Source organism: Ostrinia furnacalis, unplaced genomic scaffold, assembly GCF_004193835.3.
Source record: "Ostrinia furnacalis isolate ACB-3 unplaced genomic scaffold, ASM419383v2 OfSCF5263, whole genome shotgun sequence".
NCBI classification, from domain to species: domain Eukaryota; kingdom Metazoa; phylum Arthropoda; class Insecta; order Lepidoptera; family Crambidae; genus Ostrinia; species Ostrinia furnacalis.
Genome location: NW_021135502.1, coordinates 101320 through 120641, shown reverse-complemented (window position 1 = coordinate 120641; position 19322 = coordinate 101320). Strand labels below are relative to the sequence as shown.

Genomic DNA, 19322 nt, shown 5'->3' with positions numbered 1-19322 from the left:
AATTATTACAATAACTATTTATAAGCAACTAATAATCGTATAAAATACAATATTAATTCTAAAATCATTACATTCGGCCATCCGTCACCGTGATGCCTCCTGGCATTCACGTCTCATAAAGATATTAAAATCATTACATTCGGCCTGGTATTCCCGTCTTAATAAAGATATATTCTAAAATCATTACACAATATTTATGAAGTAATTTATTTAAAACTTTTTGCACGAACAGAGGGCTTAGTGTGAGTTTACATCAAATGTCGTCACTAGTGAGCGCGTTAAAAAAAAATAGTGCTTGAAAGTTGTTGCTAGGGGCGGTGTACAATCCGTCATACATTAAATGTCATTTTTTGTGTTGACGTTTGGTGTGAACTCACACTAAGCCCTCAGGTTCACCCCAATGGACGAAAACGCGCCATTTTACCCTGTTAGTCTACCCCAGTCTACCCGTATGATTTCTTCTATAAAAGATAGTTTTTAATATGCGCTGCGTGCTCGATAGGTTTTTTCTGTAAAAACTGAGATCCATTCTGACAAGGTGCTATAAAAAGAAGCATAATAGAAAAACATTCATTGAAGGGTTAAATAAAAGTTAAAAAAAAACTTTTGTAATAAAATAGAAGTAGAATAATAGTTTATTTGACATGAAAAATGAAAAAAATATTCAATAATCACAGCGTCCCATTTTTTTTGTTCATTGCGGATGTTCCATTTTGCCTATTTGTAGCGATATACCATAAACAGGCATCCTTTATCCGTGGTTAAAACTCCAGAACATAAATAAAAAGAAAATGATTCCTTATTCAAATTATCTTAATATTCCACGTTTTGTTTTGTTTATTTGTTCGATATACCATAAACAAAACAATCCTTTAAGGGCTTATTCCCACTGTTTACATTTAGACGTCCATCCGATTCTCTTTATATGTGAGAACTAAACCCTAGAACGCCGACCATCACGAGCTATCCACACAGTATTACAGTGATAACAGTGCCAAAGATTAGACATAAGCGACAGAGGCGCCACCCCGATGCGGTGACGACATGCAGCGCCAACTCAGCAACGTCAGCTACCATTCGTACCAGGACTACCAGCCGGCTAGGAGATATGGTAAATTAATGTCATATTGTCATTTACTACTTTGAAGAAAAGTAAACCATTTTGTAAATGTGTAAAGATATGTATAAATGTAACATTATATTGGTTGCTATCGGAGCTCTGCCTTAATGCCCTTCCTCGGGGCTGCGGGTGTCTATGGTCAGCGGTAATCGCTCACCATCAGGTGACCCGTCTACTAGTTTGCTTCCTGCCCCATAAAAAATGCTACACTGTATAATGTTGATTGTGTGAAATGTACCTATTTAAACAATTAAGAAAGTCAGTTACCATAATGATCGATTTACCACCATACAACTAGACTAAGGCCATATTCCAGCGCTGATTTGCGATTTTACCCACGAATATTGTATTTCAATTGTAACCTATCCATCCCCGTCCCCCGGAGGGCGGATACTCATACTCGTACTCGGATTCGGAGGAGGACGACTCGGACGAGTCGGGGGAGAGCGGCTCCGAAGACGAAAGCGACGACTCGGACGCCGCCGGCGCTGCGCCGTCCAACCCTGTAGCTATAGCAGGATTATAAGTGCCTGGAAAAGGACCCGTCTACTATTATAACATTGGTTTCAACCAAAAGACGTCCACTGCAGGACAAATGCCTTCCACAACGACTGATCCTGCGCTGCACGCGTCCAGATGCTCCCATGACTCACCAGATCGTCGGTCCACCGGTCACCACTCAAGAACTGTCCACCAACTCGCCCAGCTGCAGTATAAGCTGGTGGTAATTTTGTGTATTTGTGAGGCTGGCATTTCTGGCAACCACCCAGAAAGGTTTCCACCGCTACTTCTTAGCTCCAGCCGATCTGTCCCTGAATGTTGACAGCGCAAGATGTGTTACGCCGTCATTGTAGGTAGTTCCTTATTTTTACATTTTGACAGGGTAGGATCGAATTTGGATCGGACGTAGTGCGAAACCGCTCTACGTTCGGTCTAATGTTGAATTCAAGTTGTAACCTTCAGTTTCGCTATTCCCCAGGGCCGCAGTATGAGCCGGGCGGGTACGCGACGGCAGTGCAGCAGCGTACCAACATGACGCAGCGCGAGGACGCGCTCAAGTTCGAGCAGGGCCGCATCAAGGCCCTACAAGAAGAGCGGCTGCACATCCAGAAGAAAACATTCACGAAATGGATCAACTCATTCCTGCAAAAGGTAATACTGCAGACTTTAAACGTAGGTTACGCTGACCCCGCTAACTTTTTACAGCCTGAGGGTGTTCCGAGCAGACTCCAACTCTTTTCTAAGATTTCGTAAAAGGTAACTTCCCAAACCGTCTTTTATCTAATAAGTCCAAGGATCAGTGGGCTGTGTGAGGCTCTTCGTAACACGTGGGTGGGGCCTACCCACTAAAACCTAACGGTGTCCTCTGTAATCTATCTATAGAGACGGAGGTACATAAGAGTACCGCTGGACACTGCCTCGGACTCTCTCTCTGGCAGAACCAGATTCCCCAGATTCTTCGACTTATGTGTGTGCAACACATCTTTATAATGCTAGCTGAATCTGGCATTCCCAACCAGCCTGTTCAGCGGGGCGTAGGGATCCTCAACCATATCCTCGATTACCAGACAGACCTCTGGTAAATTAGAGAGTCTTACTCCTGCAGTGAAGACGAACTAGATTTAAATCCAACAATTCAGTGATAATTAAAAACCGTCTAACTATTCTTGTGTAGAAAACTGTGTGTAGCCAACTCGGAATTTAGCAATTTTAACCTTTTTCAGCGTCTATTTATTAGTAAGTTGTGTACTATAATGTCTACAATGGATATAAAACAAACCTGAAACTGTGACATAATGACTGTGAGGCTTAATTCCTTCTTACTCCCGGACGCTGCCAGGCCAACAGAACTCCGGAGCAGGAGGAGCTTGCGGAGTACAGGGACCTCCTGGTCAGTAAGTAGTGACGTGAGTGTTGACGTCATCAGTAGGCTAGCATCCATTATTTTGTTTTTTTTTTAGTAAAAAAAGAGTACCCCCCTCATACTAAATTCTGATTAATTTCGTTGCGGGTCCAATGACAGTTTAACTTTCCCCCGGGACAAACTTGACCTTCATTGGTTGGGTTTTTGTGGCGGTCAAGCTGTAGATCCTGGCAACACAGGAGTTGCAGTGGTGGGAACGAGAGGTGAGAATAGTCCCGTAAACATAAGCTTGTGTCACGAGTGCGCTCACCACAATAGTTGAGCTGGGGTTCGAATCTGCGTTCTTTGGAAGACGAGTCAGCTAGTCCGACCCCTTCATCGTTCGGCTGTCGTGGCTTCTTCATTGCTTGCACTAGTTTATTTACGTCAAATAAGATTACATACTTGTACAGACTTCCCATTCCCCATAGATTTTGAATGGCATAAGAGCCCATAACTTCTCTTTTCCACTTATCCAGAATAAAAATCAAGTTTTTAGAGAATTTGTGCATTGTAATGAGGGCTATCGTTTTAGCGCTCACCAGTTTGCGCCACTGTAGAGTAAGGTCCTGTCACTTGCTAGTAGCGAAGACAGTGGCACCATCTGGTGAGTGCTAAAGTGGTAGGAGGACTATCGCATTTGCACTCATCAAGATGGCGCCACTGTAGAGTAAGGTCCTGTCAATCGCCAGGCGTGCCAACTGTTAAGTATAAAAACGATAGCCCTCATTGCTGTAAATTACTCAATTAAAATGGCGTAGCGTTATTTACTTATTTTGTTTACGCTGATCTCATAGCCGATGACATAGTGACCGCGCAATCGTTTTACAAATAGCAATGAGTCATGCCAGAACATATTAAGGCCATAATACATACACTGTGTTGTGTTAATTTTACCTAATATGTATGTGCTTGGAGATTTGAATAAGACAAACTTTGTGGAAAGAAATGAGAATAATTTTATCTCCTTCTTACTTTTTTGTAACAGTACGAGTACTTATCGCGAGTTTAAATCTCGTTTAAAGTAACTTTTTATGTAGTTGAGACCAATAACCAAAAATTACAAGTAAAAACTATGTAAAAAATACTACATTCTAGCTCTGAAAGCTACTTCTAAACTGTTTAAAATATTTTTTTTATCACACAGTTAAATTTTGGTTAGAAATCTCTTGCTAGCGCATCTTTAAATCGCCTGTATTTTGAGTAGTTGATTCTAAAGTTGTTGATAAACAGACATACGAGTAAACTGATAGAAAATAATGTTAATTTTGCACTTGGAATCACCTCCGTTCCATGAGCTAAGTAAAACATCTAAAGTCTCAAGTCAACACTCATAACCACCACCAAAATATCTCCACCACATGTCTGTTAAAATGAAACTATAGCAGATAACTAATCTTTGGCCATATGCGACAAAAACTGACGAAATGACTGTATGTGGAGTAATTTGCTATACTTAGATCGTAGATGACGAATGTGAGCAATTATGAAAATTAAATACACATGATATTACATTCTTAGAATTATTGTTGAAAAGTAAAAATGTATGATTTGAAAAACATTTTAGTAGGTGAAATGAGTCTTCCAGCGACTTGGCCCACTTTTACCTTGGTCCACGGGCCAAGTCGCAGGTTTGAATTTTTTTAAATATTTTTTCTCTGGCGTAGGTACTTTAAGATTCTAAAGTAGATTTTTGTTGATTTGATGTTTAATTAATTTACACCGAATAGGTACGCACTAGCGATTCCACGACAAAAGACCTTCATATTTATATTATTTCAACAATTCAATGGCACACATAATTGCACATAATTAAACATAACCGTTAATTTATTTATTAACAACATCAACATCAATCGGCGCCGGAGATAAACATTCAATTATAAATTATCACTCACTCATGCCCAGTCTAATAATAATTGCCTTATCGAAACTGCGATATCTATTGCGAAATAAGCACAATTGATACAAATACTCGTACATACTCATTTGAATGAAGTTATTATTTAAACGAACAGTTTTTCACTCACTCAATGGTTTTTTTTTTAAATAAAAGTCTTGAGTTTCTTGCACTGCTTCTTTTCAGCACGCCCATTACCCTTCTTATTCCCGAAACAGTGGTAGGGTTGGGATGTGTAAAAGTGCTTTTTGAGAGCCTGTTTACAAAAAACAAATGAGTTTTATGAGTTGAGCTCTTTATTATAAAAAAAAACTGTTCCACACACTTTTCCGGACGAGTAGTTCGAAAAGGGGTAGGAATTTCAAAAAAGTGTTTAGAACAAAAGTTCTAGAATTAGCTTTCATCGCGTCATAGATATTTTTTTCTATATGTAGCAGCTTTTAAAAGATACTAAAAATGGGAACTTTAACCCCCTCCTTCCACTCCGGTGCCCTAGAGGCGGACTTTTAGTATGTTTACTCTCTAAACATCCTGAATCTATTTCTGAAGAAATTGCATAGGTCTCTTTCTACAACTGCTTGAGTGAATAGGCTAGTTATCTAAAAAAATTTTTTTAGTCTGTCATGTTTAATATCAAAAAATATTGAACACGTATATTTTTATTTGTCAATCTAACAAATAATTACATAGTTATGGTGCGTTGAAGTTCCGCGCGACGTCGCAAAGTGCGACACTTTAAGCACTCATTGACGTCACGGGCCTCTTCTTTTGAACTTTGGCGCGCTTTAGCTGTTTAAATTTTGATTAGTTTGAAATAGTGAAAATACATAGAGTATTTTTTGATAAGTTACCTGACGGTCTAATTAAAACTCTTTCTCTTTGACCCAGAAAACATCCCTATTATTGCGTAGTAGCTTATGGTGCTGTAATTTGGTATTTCTATCCTACGATGTACGACGTATAATTATAGTGTTTTATATGTCCTCCATATTCATCCTGGGCATGAAACTAAACCAACAATCATCTTTCCAGGCCCGCATGGAGGTGGACGACCTATTCGCCGACCTAGCAGACGGCCGGCGACTCCTCAAGCTGCTGGAAATCATCAGCGGCGAGCGCCTGCCGCGGCCCAACTCGGGTCGCATGCGCGTGCACAAGATTGAAAACGTCAATAAGAGCTTGAGCTTCTTGCACACCAAGGTCAGTACATAAACTAAGGGTCTCCTATTAAACGCGATACGTGGCTTGGAACGTCAGAGTCAAACGTACAACCAAACGTACTACAACTACAGTACATTGTGACGCTATACGCGGTCTACGGCGTTGTATAGAGATCACAGCCTAAACTACAATAATGCTCATGATAGGACTGGGTAGGTACATCTATTATACAGTGTGAGTCACGTTAAAGTGTACATATGAAAATAGATGAAACTAGACCTATTTTTATCGACAAAAAAGAGGTCAAAAAATTTTTGAGATTTTTTTTAATTTTTTATAGAATTTTTTTTCTTCCAATTACTTATTGTAAAGAAAACGTAATAACTTTTAAACTAAGCGGTATATCCTGATAAAATAAAAACAGCAATAATGCTGAATAACAGGCAATACTAAAAAAATACATTAAATACACAAAAAATTCCAACAAATAATAAAAAATGATACTTTTGAAAAAAAAACTGCTTTTAAATTCGTGTTTTTTTGGTTATTTGATAAATTTCTCCAAAAAATGCCCCTATAACAGGTGGTTTTTATTACTTTGTATTATTCTCTATCGTATTATCTTTGTAAAACCAAAAATCGCATGTCTCTATCCCTATCACAACATTTGCTATGATCGTTTGAACAAAGGCCTGCCACAACATTATTCTCCGCTACAGGTAGAGACAATTTTAATTTTAACTAAAATGCTTATTTTACTTCGAAATCTTTTGTTTTTATTTGAAATCTAACTTGTCTTTATCAAAATTACAAATCTAGAGCCATTTTCAGTTTCGTTGTTAACGAAGCGTTGAATGGCGCGCCCGGAGAGGCTTAGTTCAAACGATCATTGCAAACGTTGTGATAGGGATAGAGACATGCGATTTTTGGTTTTACGAAAGTAATACGATAGAAAATAATACAAAGTAATAAAAACCACCGGTTATAGGGGCATTTTTTTGAGAAATTTAACAAATAACCAAAAAAACACGAATTTTTAAGCAGATTTTTTTCAAAAAGTATAATTTTTTATTATTTGTTGGCCTTTTTTGTGTATTTTATGTATTTTTTTAGTATTGCCTGTTATTTAGCATTATTACTGTTTTTATTTTATCAGGATATACCGCTTAGTTTAAAAGTTATTACGCTTTCTTTACAATAAGTAATTCGAAGAAAAAAAATTCTATAAAAAATTAAAAAAAAATCTCAAAAAATTTTTGACCTCTTTTTTGTCGATAAAAATAGGTCTACTTTCATCTATTTTCATATGTACACTTTAACGTGACTCACACTGTATAGTCCAACAGATGACGAGGATCAAACTACCGATTCTATCGACAGTTCGATGCTGACTACCTTGGCCCATTGGTCTCCCTAAAGCAACTGCATGCCAAGGTAAGTGGACATACTATGCAGATGGATCACCTAACTGGGCATAATACACCGTTGAAGTCAAACCAGTCTTCGAAACTTCTGGATCATCTGGCTAGACGTCGACTAGAACGGAGACAAACTGATGGCAGCTTTAAGAGCGGTGCCTGAATCAAGCCGCGATATGGTCAGCATCAGGTGACCAAATGAGTCCTCACAAGATTCGAGGCTTCTGCAGCAAACCCTGCAAAGACAAGCCACCAGCTGTCATAGAGGGTTCCATCGCAAGGCTGTTGTAAGGCTAGCCCTAGAGTCTAGACAACAGGTCGTCCACCTGGTGGACAGACGGCGACTCCTCAAGCTGCTGGAGATCATCAGCGGCGAGCGCCTGCCGCGGCCCAACTCGGGTCGCATGCGCGTGCACAAGATTGAAAACGTCAATAAAAGCTTGAGCTTCTTGCACACCAAGGTCAGTACATAACACACTAGGGTTAAGATCATCTATTAGACGCTATACGCAGCGTGGGACACAGCCTCAAACGCCAGCGTGAGACGTCAGAGTCAAACGTTCCTGTCGACGCCATACGCCGACGTCAAAATCTGAAGGTGACCACAACAGTACATTTCTATGATAAGCGTTGTGACGCGGCCTACGGCGTGAAGCTGTACGCGTCATACAGCGTTTATAGGAGAACACATCCTAAACTATAATAATGCTCGTGTCTTCAACCGATGACGAGGATCATACTACTGACCCTATCTTCAGTCCGTCGCCGATTCTCTTAGCCCTGTAACGACTCTCCCACTTGTTCTTCCACCCTACATTTCTGAACGTGAGCGAAGATTGACCCTTGTGTGCTTTTGCCGCCATCAAGAAGATTCCCTACGTTCGAAAATGGGTAGTATTTCCCATAGCCCATTGTCACCCTAAAGCGGCTCCCTGTACACCATGGTCAGTACACAAGCTAAGCTTAGCTTGAATATAAAATTGTAGCTGAACATAGAACCCCACCCTAGTAAGGTTCACAGCAGGTGGACTTAGCTCAAATGTAAAGGCGGCGATACACATGCCACGGACGGTCACATTTTTAAGGCGAACCATTCCTCTAGGCGAAGGCGAANTCGTTGGCATTCTTTTTAAAATCAGACTACTCATTTTTTTTATTTATTTATTTACAACGACAACAACACTACACTGTCATCACAGGACATCCCACTCCCATCATGATTTCCCAAATATGAGTCATATCAAATGAATTAAAATTTCAATATTTGAAATATTGTACAGAACATCTGCACATAAATCTTCATATTGTGGCATCTTATTTCAATGTATTAAGTGTTATTTTGCAACAAAATGTATAGGATGATGTGCTGTTGACTGTACAATAGTTTTAAACTCTTTTTAAGAGCACCATGTATCATGAGTAGTCTTATATTAAAAGGATGCCAACGATTTCAAAGTCACCCTGTATGTCATCAGACCATCAGTGAAAAAAAAGATCGCCTATTTTATTTGGCAATATTTCGACATTAAAATATATTTACTATTTATACGTATTCGTCATTAGAGTAAATAGCCCAGATAAGAAATCAGTTTTTTGAAAGGCCTTAATATGGCTTTTTTGTAACTTTTTGGCCTTTAGATAAAAACCGTCATTATTAAAAGCCATTTTATTGATATTTGACTCAAAGATTAATGTGTTTCATTTTATTATAGGAAATTTTCGTAGTTTTTTTAATATCCGGTATCCGGCCGGATAGTGAGCTACTATCCGGTATCCGGCCGGATAGTAAATTTAGGCCGGATATCCGGCCTACCGGATAGTTGCCGGATATCCGTTTCATCTCTAGTCAAAACAGACGTGCTTGATTTAATGTATGAGATCGACGAATGAGCTGTCGTTATCCATGCACTTTAGAAATACCTATATGTATTTAAGAAGTTCATCATCATCATTTCAGCCATAGGACGTCCACTGCTGAACATAAGCCTCCCTTAATAATTTATTTAAAGGACAGTGCCAATCCATGTATGGAAGTTGGACCAAGTGCTGCCCAGATTGAAACCATAGTGCATTTTGTTCCTCAGGCCAATACTAATTTGTAAACCGGAGCGCATTGAAATCTATCCCTGGAATTAAGAGAAAAAAAGTTTTGTTTTGAATTATTTACATACAAAATATCATCGATGTATACGTACTAGTACTACGCATAAGATTTCGCGATTTTGACATTAAATAACACTCGATATGTTGAACTTAACCATACTGCATCCGTACACCTTATTTTAGTACGACTTCGACATTCTTTACAAGCGATCAAGCGCTGTTGCAGTAGTTTGGTTAGTTGACAGAAATTAATTATTTCCAAAATGGAGCAAGAAGTTTTAGCTTACAATAACTTCAATAATCGATTGTAATACACCAATAAATGGATTTTTTGCAAGGATAGAGAACTAAAACTTCTTGCTTCATTTTTGGAAATATGAATTACGGCCAACTTACCAAACAATTAAAACAGCGCTTGATCGTCGATCCATCCGTTTAAAGTGAAGAATCAAACCCTAATCTAAACCCTAGAACGCCGACCATCACGAGCTATCCACAGTATTAGTGATAACAGTGCCAAAGATTAGACATAAGCGACAGAAGCGCCACCCCGATGCGGTGACGACATGCAGCGCCAACTCAGCAACGTCAGCTACCATTCGTACCAGGACTACCAGCCGGCTAGGAGATATGGTAAATTGTCATATTGTCATAATTTAAGGCTCTTTTTAACCGAATTTAAAAAATGAGGAGGTTCGCAAGTGTATACTCGTATTTCTAGCCTTAGAATTACGTTGAAAAACATTTCTGTGTTATATTTTTTCCAATTTGTTGTAATGCAGGCAGAGTACACAGATGATCGATTTACCACGTTGGAACTATAATAAAACCGCATTAACATTTACTGTACAGTCGACAGACAAGCTCAGCATATTGTATATGTTACAGTCAAACATCATAATCGGTCAAACCACTTACGGTCCACGATCAAGACTATAAAATATACATTTTTGGTGCAAAATAGCACCTAATACTCACAAGTAATATGATTCAACAGGTAAGCTCGCTATCGTCTGTACATTGTAAAGACGGCACCAAATAGTTCGTAACACCCAAAGTAGCCAGAATTTTGCAACACGTCTTTGTTTCAATATGAATAAAATCATGCCAACCACTCAAATGGGGGTCACGAATTATTTGACGCTGACTGTACATAAAATTTTCCACCACCTCCTCATCGCCAGCAGTGGTGGTGGTAAAGGAAACAATGTTTGGGACGAGTGAAAGATTTGCTACACTGGGTGCGGTTACGTTAGGTCAAATTGAACGTCGCTTGGATCATGTAAGCCATTTGACCGCATATCCACTGTGAAGAATCCTGAAGTACCCTGAAATTTAATTAATTAAATTGTCTCCTCTATTCTCCAGGGCCGCAGTATGAGCCGGGCGGGTACGCGACGGCAGTGCAGCAGCGTACCAACATGACGCAGCGCGAGGACGCGCTCAAGTTCGAGCAGGGCCGCATCAAGGCCCTCCAAGAGGAGCGCCTGCACATCCAGAAGAAAACATTCACGAAATGGATCAACTCATTCCTGCAGAAGGTACGTCCAACATTAAACGTACTACTTTGCCTCTGCCTTTTGTTCCACACCCATTACTCTTCAGAAGGGACCAGTGCTTTTTGTGGGGATTTAGGTGGATCTGGCACCTGCTAGATGAGCGGAGTATAATACTCCCTAAAACCTGACCGTATACTCCGAGACTCAGAACTCTTGCTAGACGGTTTGGACATTCTTTCGCGGCTCTGTCCAAGACTATGGCTCTCTGACAGATCAAGATCCCTCAGCTTCTCCGCCTATGAGTGTTAACGGAACAAGATCCCTCAGGTTCTTCGGCTTAAATGTGTGCAACACATATTTATAATGCTAGCTGAATCTGGCATTCCCAACCAGCCTGTTCAGCGGGGCGTAGGGATCCTCAACCATATCCTCGATTACCAGACAGACCTCTGGTAAATTAGAGAGTCTTACTCCTGCAGTGGAGACGAACTAGATTTGAATCCATCAAATCAGTGATAATTAAAAACCGTCTAGCTATTCTTGAGTAGAAAACTGTGTGTAGCCAACTCGAATTTTTCAATTTTACAGTTTTTTTCAGTGTCGATTTATTAGTAAGTTGTGTACTATAATGTCTACAATGGATATAAAACAAACCTGAAACTTTGACATAATGACTGTGAGGCTTATCGGGCATAAGCCTTCAATCCCTTTAACTTTCACCATCAATCCCAAATATTTAAGTGACCCCTTTGAATACAAAATTCCTGATGTGTTACCATAGGGGTCACTTACCATACTTACCATAGGGTTGATGGTTAAAACGGGCATTAATTCCTTCTTACTCCCGGACGCTGCCAGGCCAACAGAACTCCGGAGCAGGAGGAGCTTGCGGAGTACAGGGACCTCCTGGTCAGTAAGTAGTGACGTGAGTGTCTGGTGACGTCATCAGTAGGCTAGCATCCATTATTTTTTTAATCATTTGTTTGTGCACAAATTACTATTACTCATCATTCCCCCAATACCCCCTCGTGCTATAGTCCAGTCATTTGGTAGTTTTACCTGGAAAGTTTTCCGGGAGTAATAAAAATTGGTATTTATACACCACTAAATTTTTATCACCAAAAAAATTTTAACAGGTTATGTAGAAACGTGTGGAATATTGAAAGCAAAAGAAAAAGAAATGGTTTTCATGAAGTTAATTTTTTTATTAAATTTTCGTTAGTCCGTATTTTACGCGTCACAGCTGGGTCACTCCTCTGCTCGCTAGAGTAATCGTACACGCTCGCACGCTGCATCGATCTGTCTGTATCGCTCACACCTCGACCACGCTTCCAGTGTTATTATTACATACTTAGCTAACTTAGACTATTTTTAATTCTAATAAGTGTTACATTATCGTACTTAAAATAGTGCTAGCGACGCGTGTGTCAATAAATTACCAATTTTAGGAGGATATTTTGAGTCACTTTATTTTACTCTTTTTTTTGCACAAATGGGATCAGTATCAATAACTCATTACCCAGAATTTTTTTTTTCGGTGATTAAAATTTAGTGGTGTATATGTTACGGCTAAAGATAGTTGTGAACATAAACTTAAGATTAGCCGGCTAAACTTAAGTTTGTCTTCGAGAAGCAGCTAAAGTTCGATAACATGTTAGTTTGCGTCGTGATATTCCATCTTTAGCCGACTAATGTGCACATTAGCCAAAACGAAACGGCTAAAAATGTATTTGATGGGCGCGCCAGGCCAGCGGAGGGCTTGAGGGGGCGGTGGGGAGACAACGCGCGCGCAGTTTTATTTTGTAATTTTAAATACCTACAGAAGATTCTGTAATGACCAAGTGGTTCCTTATTATTTTATTTTAATGATTAGGTAGATATTGTTTTAAGTAATTAATATTTTGTTATTGTAATAATTGTAATTTTGAATACCTACATAGGTACATAAAAGTATGTGTAATGAAAGTGATTATTTCTTAATAAAGTTTTCGTGTTAAAATAGTAAACATTATTACATTGTTTCCTTTTCCATTTCTTTCTACATTTTTAGCCAGGGGTCTGCGGTTACACTTAAGTTTAGCCGGCTAAAGATAGAAGAAACTAACATTAACACCTCGTCGAAGATAAACTTAAGTTTAGCCGGCTAATCTTAAGTTTATTTTCACACCTATCTTTAGCCGTAACATATACACTGGTCATCACAAAAATCGACCCTCCCGCGACAAGCACTTTCAAACGTATGCATCCCCACTTCCCACCAATATTGGCACCATTTAAAAGCCTAGTTCTAGACTTCATTTCATTAAAGGAAAGGTTTTTACCCCAAAATGTGTCTGTAGAAGAATCCAGAGTCACCTTCTTCAAAAAATAGGTAGTTACGCTTGAGCCAACTTTTATGGCTATAAAAATGAAAAATACTGCCTAGTAGCAGTTTTTCTTAAATGTTACCTTTCGGATTAATTTTATGACAAAACATGCTTAGAGAAACTAAAACTAGGACAAAATTTCCTATTTTCGATCCCTACATAACCTTTTTGTGAAATCAATAGTTTAGTAACTTCTTCATTTCTTGCATTAGTTTATTTACTGCAAGTGACGTGAAATAAGATTATTTTCTTCTATAGACTTACCAATTGCCATACATTTTGAATGGCATAAGAACCTATAACTTCTCTTTTCCACTTACCCAGAATAAAAATCAAGTTTTTAGAGAATTTGTGCATTGTAATTGCTGTAAATTACTCAATTAAAATGGCGTAGCGTTATTTACTTATTTTGTTTACGCTGATCTCATAGCCGATGACATAGTGACCGCGCAATCGTTTTACAAATAGCAATGAGTCATGTGAGAATATAATAAGGCCATAATACATACACTGTGTTGTGTTAATTTTACCTAATATGTATGTGCTTGGAGATTTGAATAAGACAAACTTTGTGGAAAGAAATGAGAATAATTTTATCTCCTTCTTACTTTTTGTAACAGTACGAGTAGTTAGCGCGAGTTTAAATCTCGTTTAAAGTAACTTTTTATGTAGACGACCAATAACCAAAAATTACAAGGAAAAACTAGTAAAAAATACTATATTCTAGCTCTGAAAGCTACCTCTAAACAGTTTAAAATATATTTTTTTATCATACAGTTAAATTTTGGTTAGGAATCTCTTGCTAGCGCATCTTTAAATCGCCTGTATTTTGAGTAGTTGATTCTAAAGTTGTTGATAAACAGACATACGAGTAAACTGATAGAAAATAATGTTAATTTTGCACTTGGAATCACCTCCGCTCCATGAGCTAAGTAAAACATGTCGTAAAGTCTCATGTCAACACTCATAACCACCACCAAAATATCTCCACCACATGTCTGTTAAAATGAAACTATAGCAAATGACTAATCTTTGGCCATATGCGACAAAAACTGACGAAATGACAGTATGAATAGGAATTTGCTATAGGTACTTAGATGGTAGATGACGAATATGTGAGCAATGATGAAAATTAAGTAGACATGATATTACATTCTTTGGATTATTAAGCGAATTATAATAAAAGTAATCAAGAACTTGTAAGATTAATTTTTAATGGGACTATTGCCATATCTCGTTCCCACCGCTGCAACTCCTGTGTAGCCAGGATTTATAGCTTGACCGCCAATAAAACCCAACCAATGAAGGTCAAGTTTGTCCCGGGGGAAAGTTAAACTGTCATCGGATCCGTGGCGAAATTAATCAGAAGAACATAGGAGTTGGAAGTTAAGGTTCGACTGGGCCAGTGCAAAGCAGATGACAGGTTTTACTTGGTGAAGTTCATAATTTGGTCAAGAAATGGTTTTTGATCGAGAGATTCGTATTCAAGACTGAGTTGAACCACCTAACTTTAACCGTACCTAACTAACGATAACCGGTGGTTTTTGTTTGACAGATTTTTGACTTTTGTCAAAGTTAAAGTAAGATGGTGCAAATAAGATGTAAATCCATCGTATAAAACCACGTCAAAAAGCCAGCATATTGTTTATTATTATTATTATTTTAACAATTCAATGGCACACATAATTATAATTGCAAATAATTGAACATAACCGTTAATTTATTAAAAACATCATCAACATCAATCGGCGCCGGAGATAAACATTCAATTATAAATTATCACTCACTCATTTCCAGTCTAATAATAATTGCCTTATCGAAACTGCGATATCTATTGCGAAATAAGCACAATTGATACAAATACATACTCATTTGCACGACATTTATTATTTAAACGAACAGTTTTTCACTCACTCAATAGTTTTTTAAAATTAAAGTCTGAGTTTCTTGCGCTGCTTCTTCTCAGCACTGGCCCCAATGATATTATATAATCATTGACTGGCCCATATTATATTAATTACCCTTCTTAGTCCCGAAGCAGTGGTAGGGTTGGGATGTGTAAAAGTGCTCTTTGAGAGCCTGTTTACAAAAAACAAATGAGTTTTATGAGTTGAGCTCTTTATTATAAAAAAAACTGTTCCACACACTTTTCCGGACGAGTAGTTCGATAACTTTTTAAAAAAATAAAACCGACTTCAAATGCGTGAACACAAAAAAAAACTAAAAATTGCGTATAAAAAAGTTCATCCCCAATTTTCCACCCTTGGGGGTGAAATATTTTCTTCAAATTCGCATGAAACCACCCTTTTGATAATACCTATTCAACAAAAAAATAATCGTTCAAATTGATTTATAATCGGCGGAGATATTGCGTATAAAAAAGTTCATCCCCAATTTTCCACCCTTGGGGGTTGTTTTTTCTATAATTAAATTTAAATGGGACCACCCTTGAGGTATTACCTATACGCCGAAAAAAGATTTGTTCAAATCGGTTCATAATTGGCGGAGTTATCGCGTAACAAACATAGAAAAAAAAAAAACATACGGGTCGAATTGAGAACCTCCTCCTTTTTTTTGAAGTCGGTTGAAAAGGGGTAGGAATTTCAAAAAAGTGTTTAGAACAAAAGTTCTAGAATTAGCTTTCATCGCGTCATAGATATTTTTTTCTGTATGAAGCACAATTTAAAAGATACTCGTATTAATGAAATACTAAAAAATGGGAACTTTATCCCCTCCCCTAGAGGCGGGCTTTTAGAATGTTTACTCTCTAAGCATCCGAACCTAATGAAGGGGTGAGTGGACAAAGGTGTTATCTGACAAAACTGAAGAATCGACTTTTTTGCATGAACATAGGTTTTAAGTGATGATAAAATCGACTAATGAGCTCAAAACAAGCAATTTTGTTACGTGTCAAACCTTAACAAAGGTGTTATCTGACAAGCATTCATACATTTCAGGATTCAAATGTGGTATGAGCAGGTTAACATTTTCAAACACTTATAACTCATTTTGTTAGTTAAGACCTTTGTCCACTCACCCCTTCATTCTGAAGAAATTGCTTAGGTACCAGCTCACGCACTCTACAACTGCTTGAGTGAATTATTGCGTTAGCTTATTGTGCTGTAATTTGGTATATCTATCCTACGATGTACGACGTATGATTATTATATACTCTGTCCCATAAACCAGTGTCACAAAACTAAACCCATATCCCAATGATATTATATAAAAACAAAAGCAGATATGTTATAAGCGCTCGCGCTGTGAATACTCAAATACGTCCCAATTGGGACGTCTTGTGTTTAGTCTTCGTGTGGCCTGCGTCGTGCGCAATCGCGTGCGTACCACACCGTAAGTTCCTGTGTTCTTACCAAAATAAATAAAAAATGCCATCGTGTGTGTTTCGAAAGTGTACTAATTATCACTCTAAAGTAAACAAAATACAAGGGATCTCTTACCACATGTGATTATGCAAAATTATTTAGTATTTATATTTTCAATTATTTATGCAAACAATCAAGACGCCATGCGCCATGTTCAAGTTAAGAAAGAGAAAGCGATCTTGTTTTGACGTTAGAGCGATAAGGATGCGTACGCTGCGGACATATATTAGTTAGTGCAGAATCGTTAAAAACTATAGCTATCTCTTTCATTTGCGTGCTATTTCGTATCTTTTGTTTCACTTATCAGTTACATTTGTCAATGTGTGCAATTTGGAATAGCTCTGCACGGATTAAAATCGTAATTTCTATGAACGTAACATATCTATAGTTCTGTAATATCATTGCCATATCCCATCTTTCCAGGCCCGCATGGAGGTAGACGACCTGTTCGCCGACCTAGCAGACGGCCGGCGACTCCTCAAGCTGCTGGAAATCATCAGCGGCGAGCGCCTGCCGCGGCCCAACTCGGGTCGCATGCGCGTGCACAAGATTGAAAACGTCAATAAAAGCTTGAGCTTCTTGCACACCAAGGTCAGTGGATAACACACTAGGGTTAAGATCATCTATTAGACGCTATACGCAGCGTGGGACACAGACTCAAACGCCAGCGTGAGACGTCAGAGTCAAACGTTCCTATCAACGCCATACGCCGACGTCAAAGTCTGAAGGAGACCACAGCAGTACATTTCTATGATAAGCGTTGTGACGCGGCCTACGGCGTGAGGCCGTACGCGTCATACAGCGTTTATAGGAGACCACATTCTAAACTATAATAATGCTTGTGTCTTCAACCGATGACGAGGATCATACTACGTGATACTACTGACCCTATCCCCAGTCCGACGCCGACTCTTGGCCTTGTAAGGGCTCTCCACTTGGTCCTCCGCCCTACATTTCTGAACGTGAGAGAAGATTGACCCTTGCGTGCTTTCGCCGCCTCCAAGAAGATTCCCTACGTTCGAAAATGGGTAGTATTTCCCATAGCCCATTGTCACCCTAAAGCGGCTTTCTGCACACCAAGGTCAGTACACAAGCTAAGCTTAGCTGAATATAAAATTGTAGTTGAACATAGAACCCCACCCTAGTAAGGTTCACAGCAGGTGGACTTAGCTCAAATGTAAAGGCGGCGATACACATGCCACGGACGGTCACATTTTTAAGGCGAACCATTCCTCTAGGCGAAGGCAAAGCTTCTCTTACTGTATGACGCGAGCCATTTCTCGACGAAGCTTCACTTACATTATGCCCACGGAAGTTGAGAAGAAGGTTGAGGCCTGAGTTGGTTGCAGCTCTATGGTCGGTGCCTGAATCGCGGGGTTACTCCGAAAAACGTTATTCGAAGTTTCAAATTTTTCCGTCCCATCTCTCTCACGCAAATTGAAATGCCAGCATGAGCGACGGTGACAGATAGACCCAAAGCTAAGTAACGTAGACAGCGTTTCGGAGTAGGTAACCCTGCAGCCGTGACGTGGTCAGAATCAGGTACATCAAGTCCGAAAACGTGTTCGGTGTTGGAGGTTTCTGCAGCAATCGCATCAAAGACAAATAAAGGTTAAATTATGATTTTATGAGACCAATATTATGGAAAAGTTTAAGAACAAGAAATTCTTGAACAAAAGATGTTTGTCTACATTATTGCATAATTAGTCCTGGCCACCAAGGTCGGCCGTTATCAGTGCTTATCAGTAGATATTACACGCTCGACAATATTAGCGGTGACCGGGTGTAACGACGGGTAGCCAGATTAGTGTAGATTACAGATTAGTGTAGTGCTCTATTGTTTTTGGTCACGTACAAGTTCGTTTATGGCTTGGCATGGCTTGTTGTTCCATGAAATTGTAGGTATAATAACTGACTTTGATTGCGCTAAAGCGAATAAGTACACGCAATCGGGGACGTATATGATCGAACTCATGACCTTCGGATCAAAGAATCAAATTGTTTAACCACTAGAATGTTTAAATTCCTTTAAAATTAGGCTATGAATTAGTTTCCAATTAATGAAAAGAACTTAGTACCTCATTGTGAATTAAAAAAAAAGAGGAAGGTGTTTATGTAAACAATAAAATATTATTTTTGTCTAACTTTTTGTAATTGGCATGTTAGTATAGTTATTAGATCTACTTAAAAAATATAGTATCAACTCTTTGTGAAACCCCTATATCAAGCAAAAAGCACAATTTATAAACAATAACACAAAAGGAACATAGAAAATAGTGGGCCACTGCTCAGCACTTGACATGTTCGTAAGGGCATGTCAAGAAACTGGTTTTCGGCGAAAGCCCTTGTTGTGGTATCGCGTCTCAGATATATATATCTTCAGAGAGACACCGACTCGAATTGATGTTCTAAGCTAAAACAAAACCGTCAAGCGAAACCTAAGGATTCTCTATTGATTGGAACTACTAA

At 38.7% G+C, this 19322-nt stretch overlaps 1 protein-coding gene across 1 annotated transcript in view; it reads left to right on the top strand.

Annotated features, from left to right (window-relative positions):
* Nucleotides 1-19322, top strand: part of LOC114360916 (spectrin beta chain, non-erythrocytic 5 kst) — a 133336-nt gene that overhangs the window by 15975 nt on the left and 98039 nt on the right. Inside the window, exons 2-4 of the mRNA XM_028315781.1 lie at nucleotides 10077-10238; nucleotides 10974-11146; nucleotides 17277-17444. Coding sequence (XP_028171582.1) covers nucleotides 10172-10238; nucleotides 10974-11146; nucleotides 17277-17444 — 408 coding nt within the window. The 5' untranslated portion in view covers nucleotides 10077-10171. The remainder of the gene's footprint in view (nucleotides 1-10076; nucleotides 10239-10973; nucleotides 11147-17276; nucleotides 17445-19322) is intronic.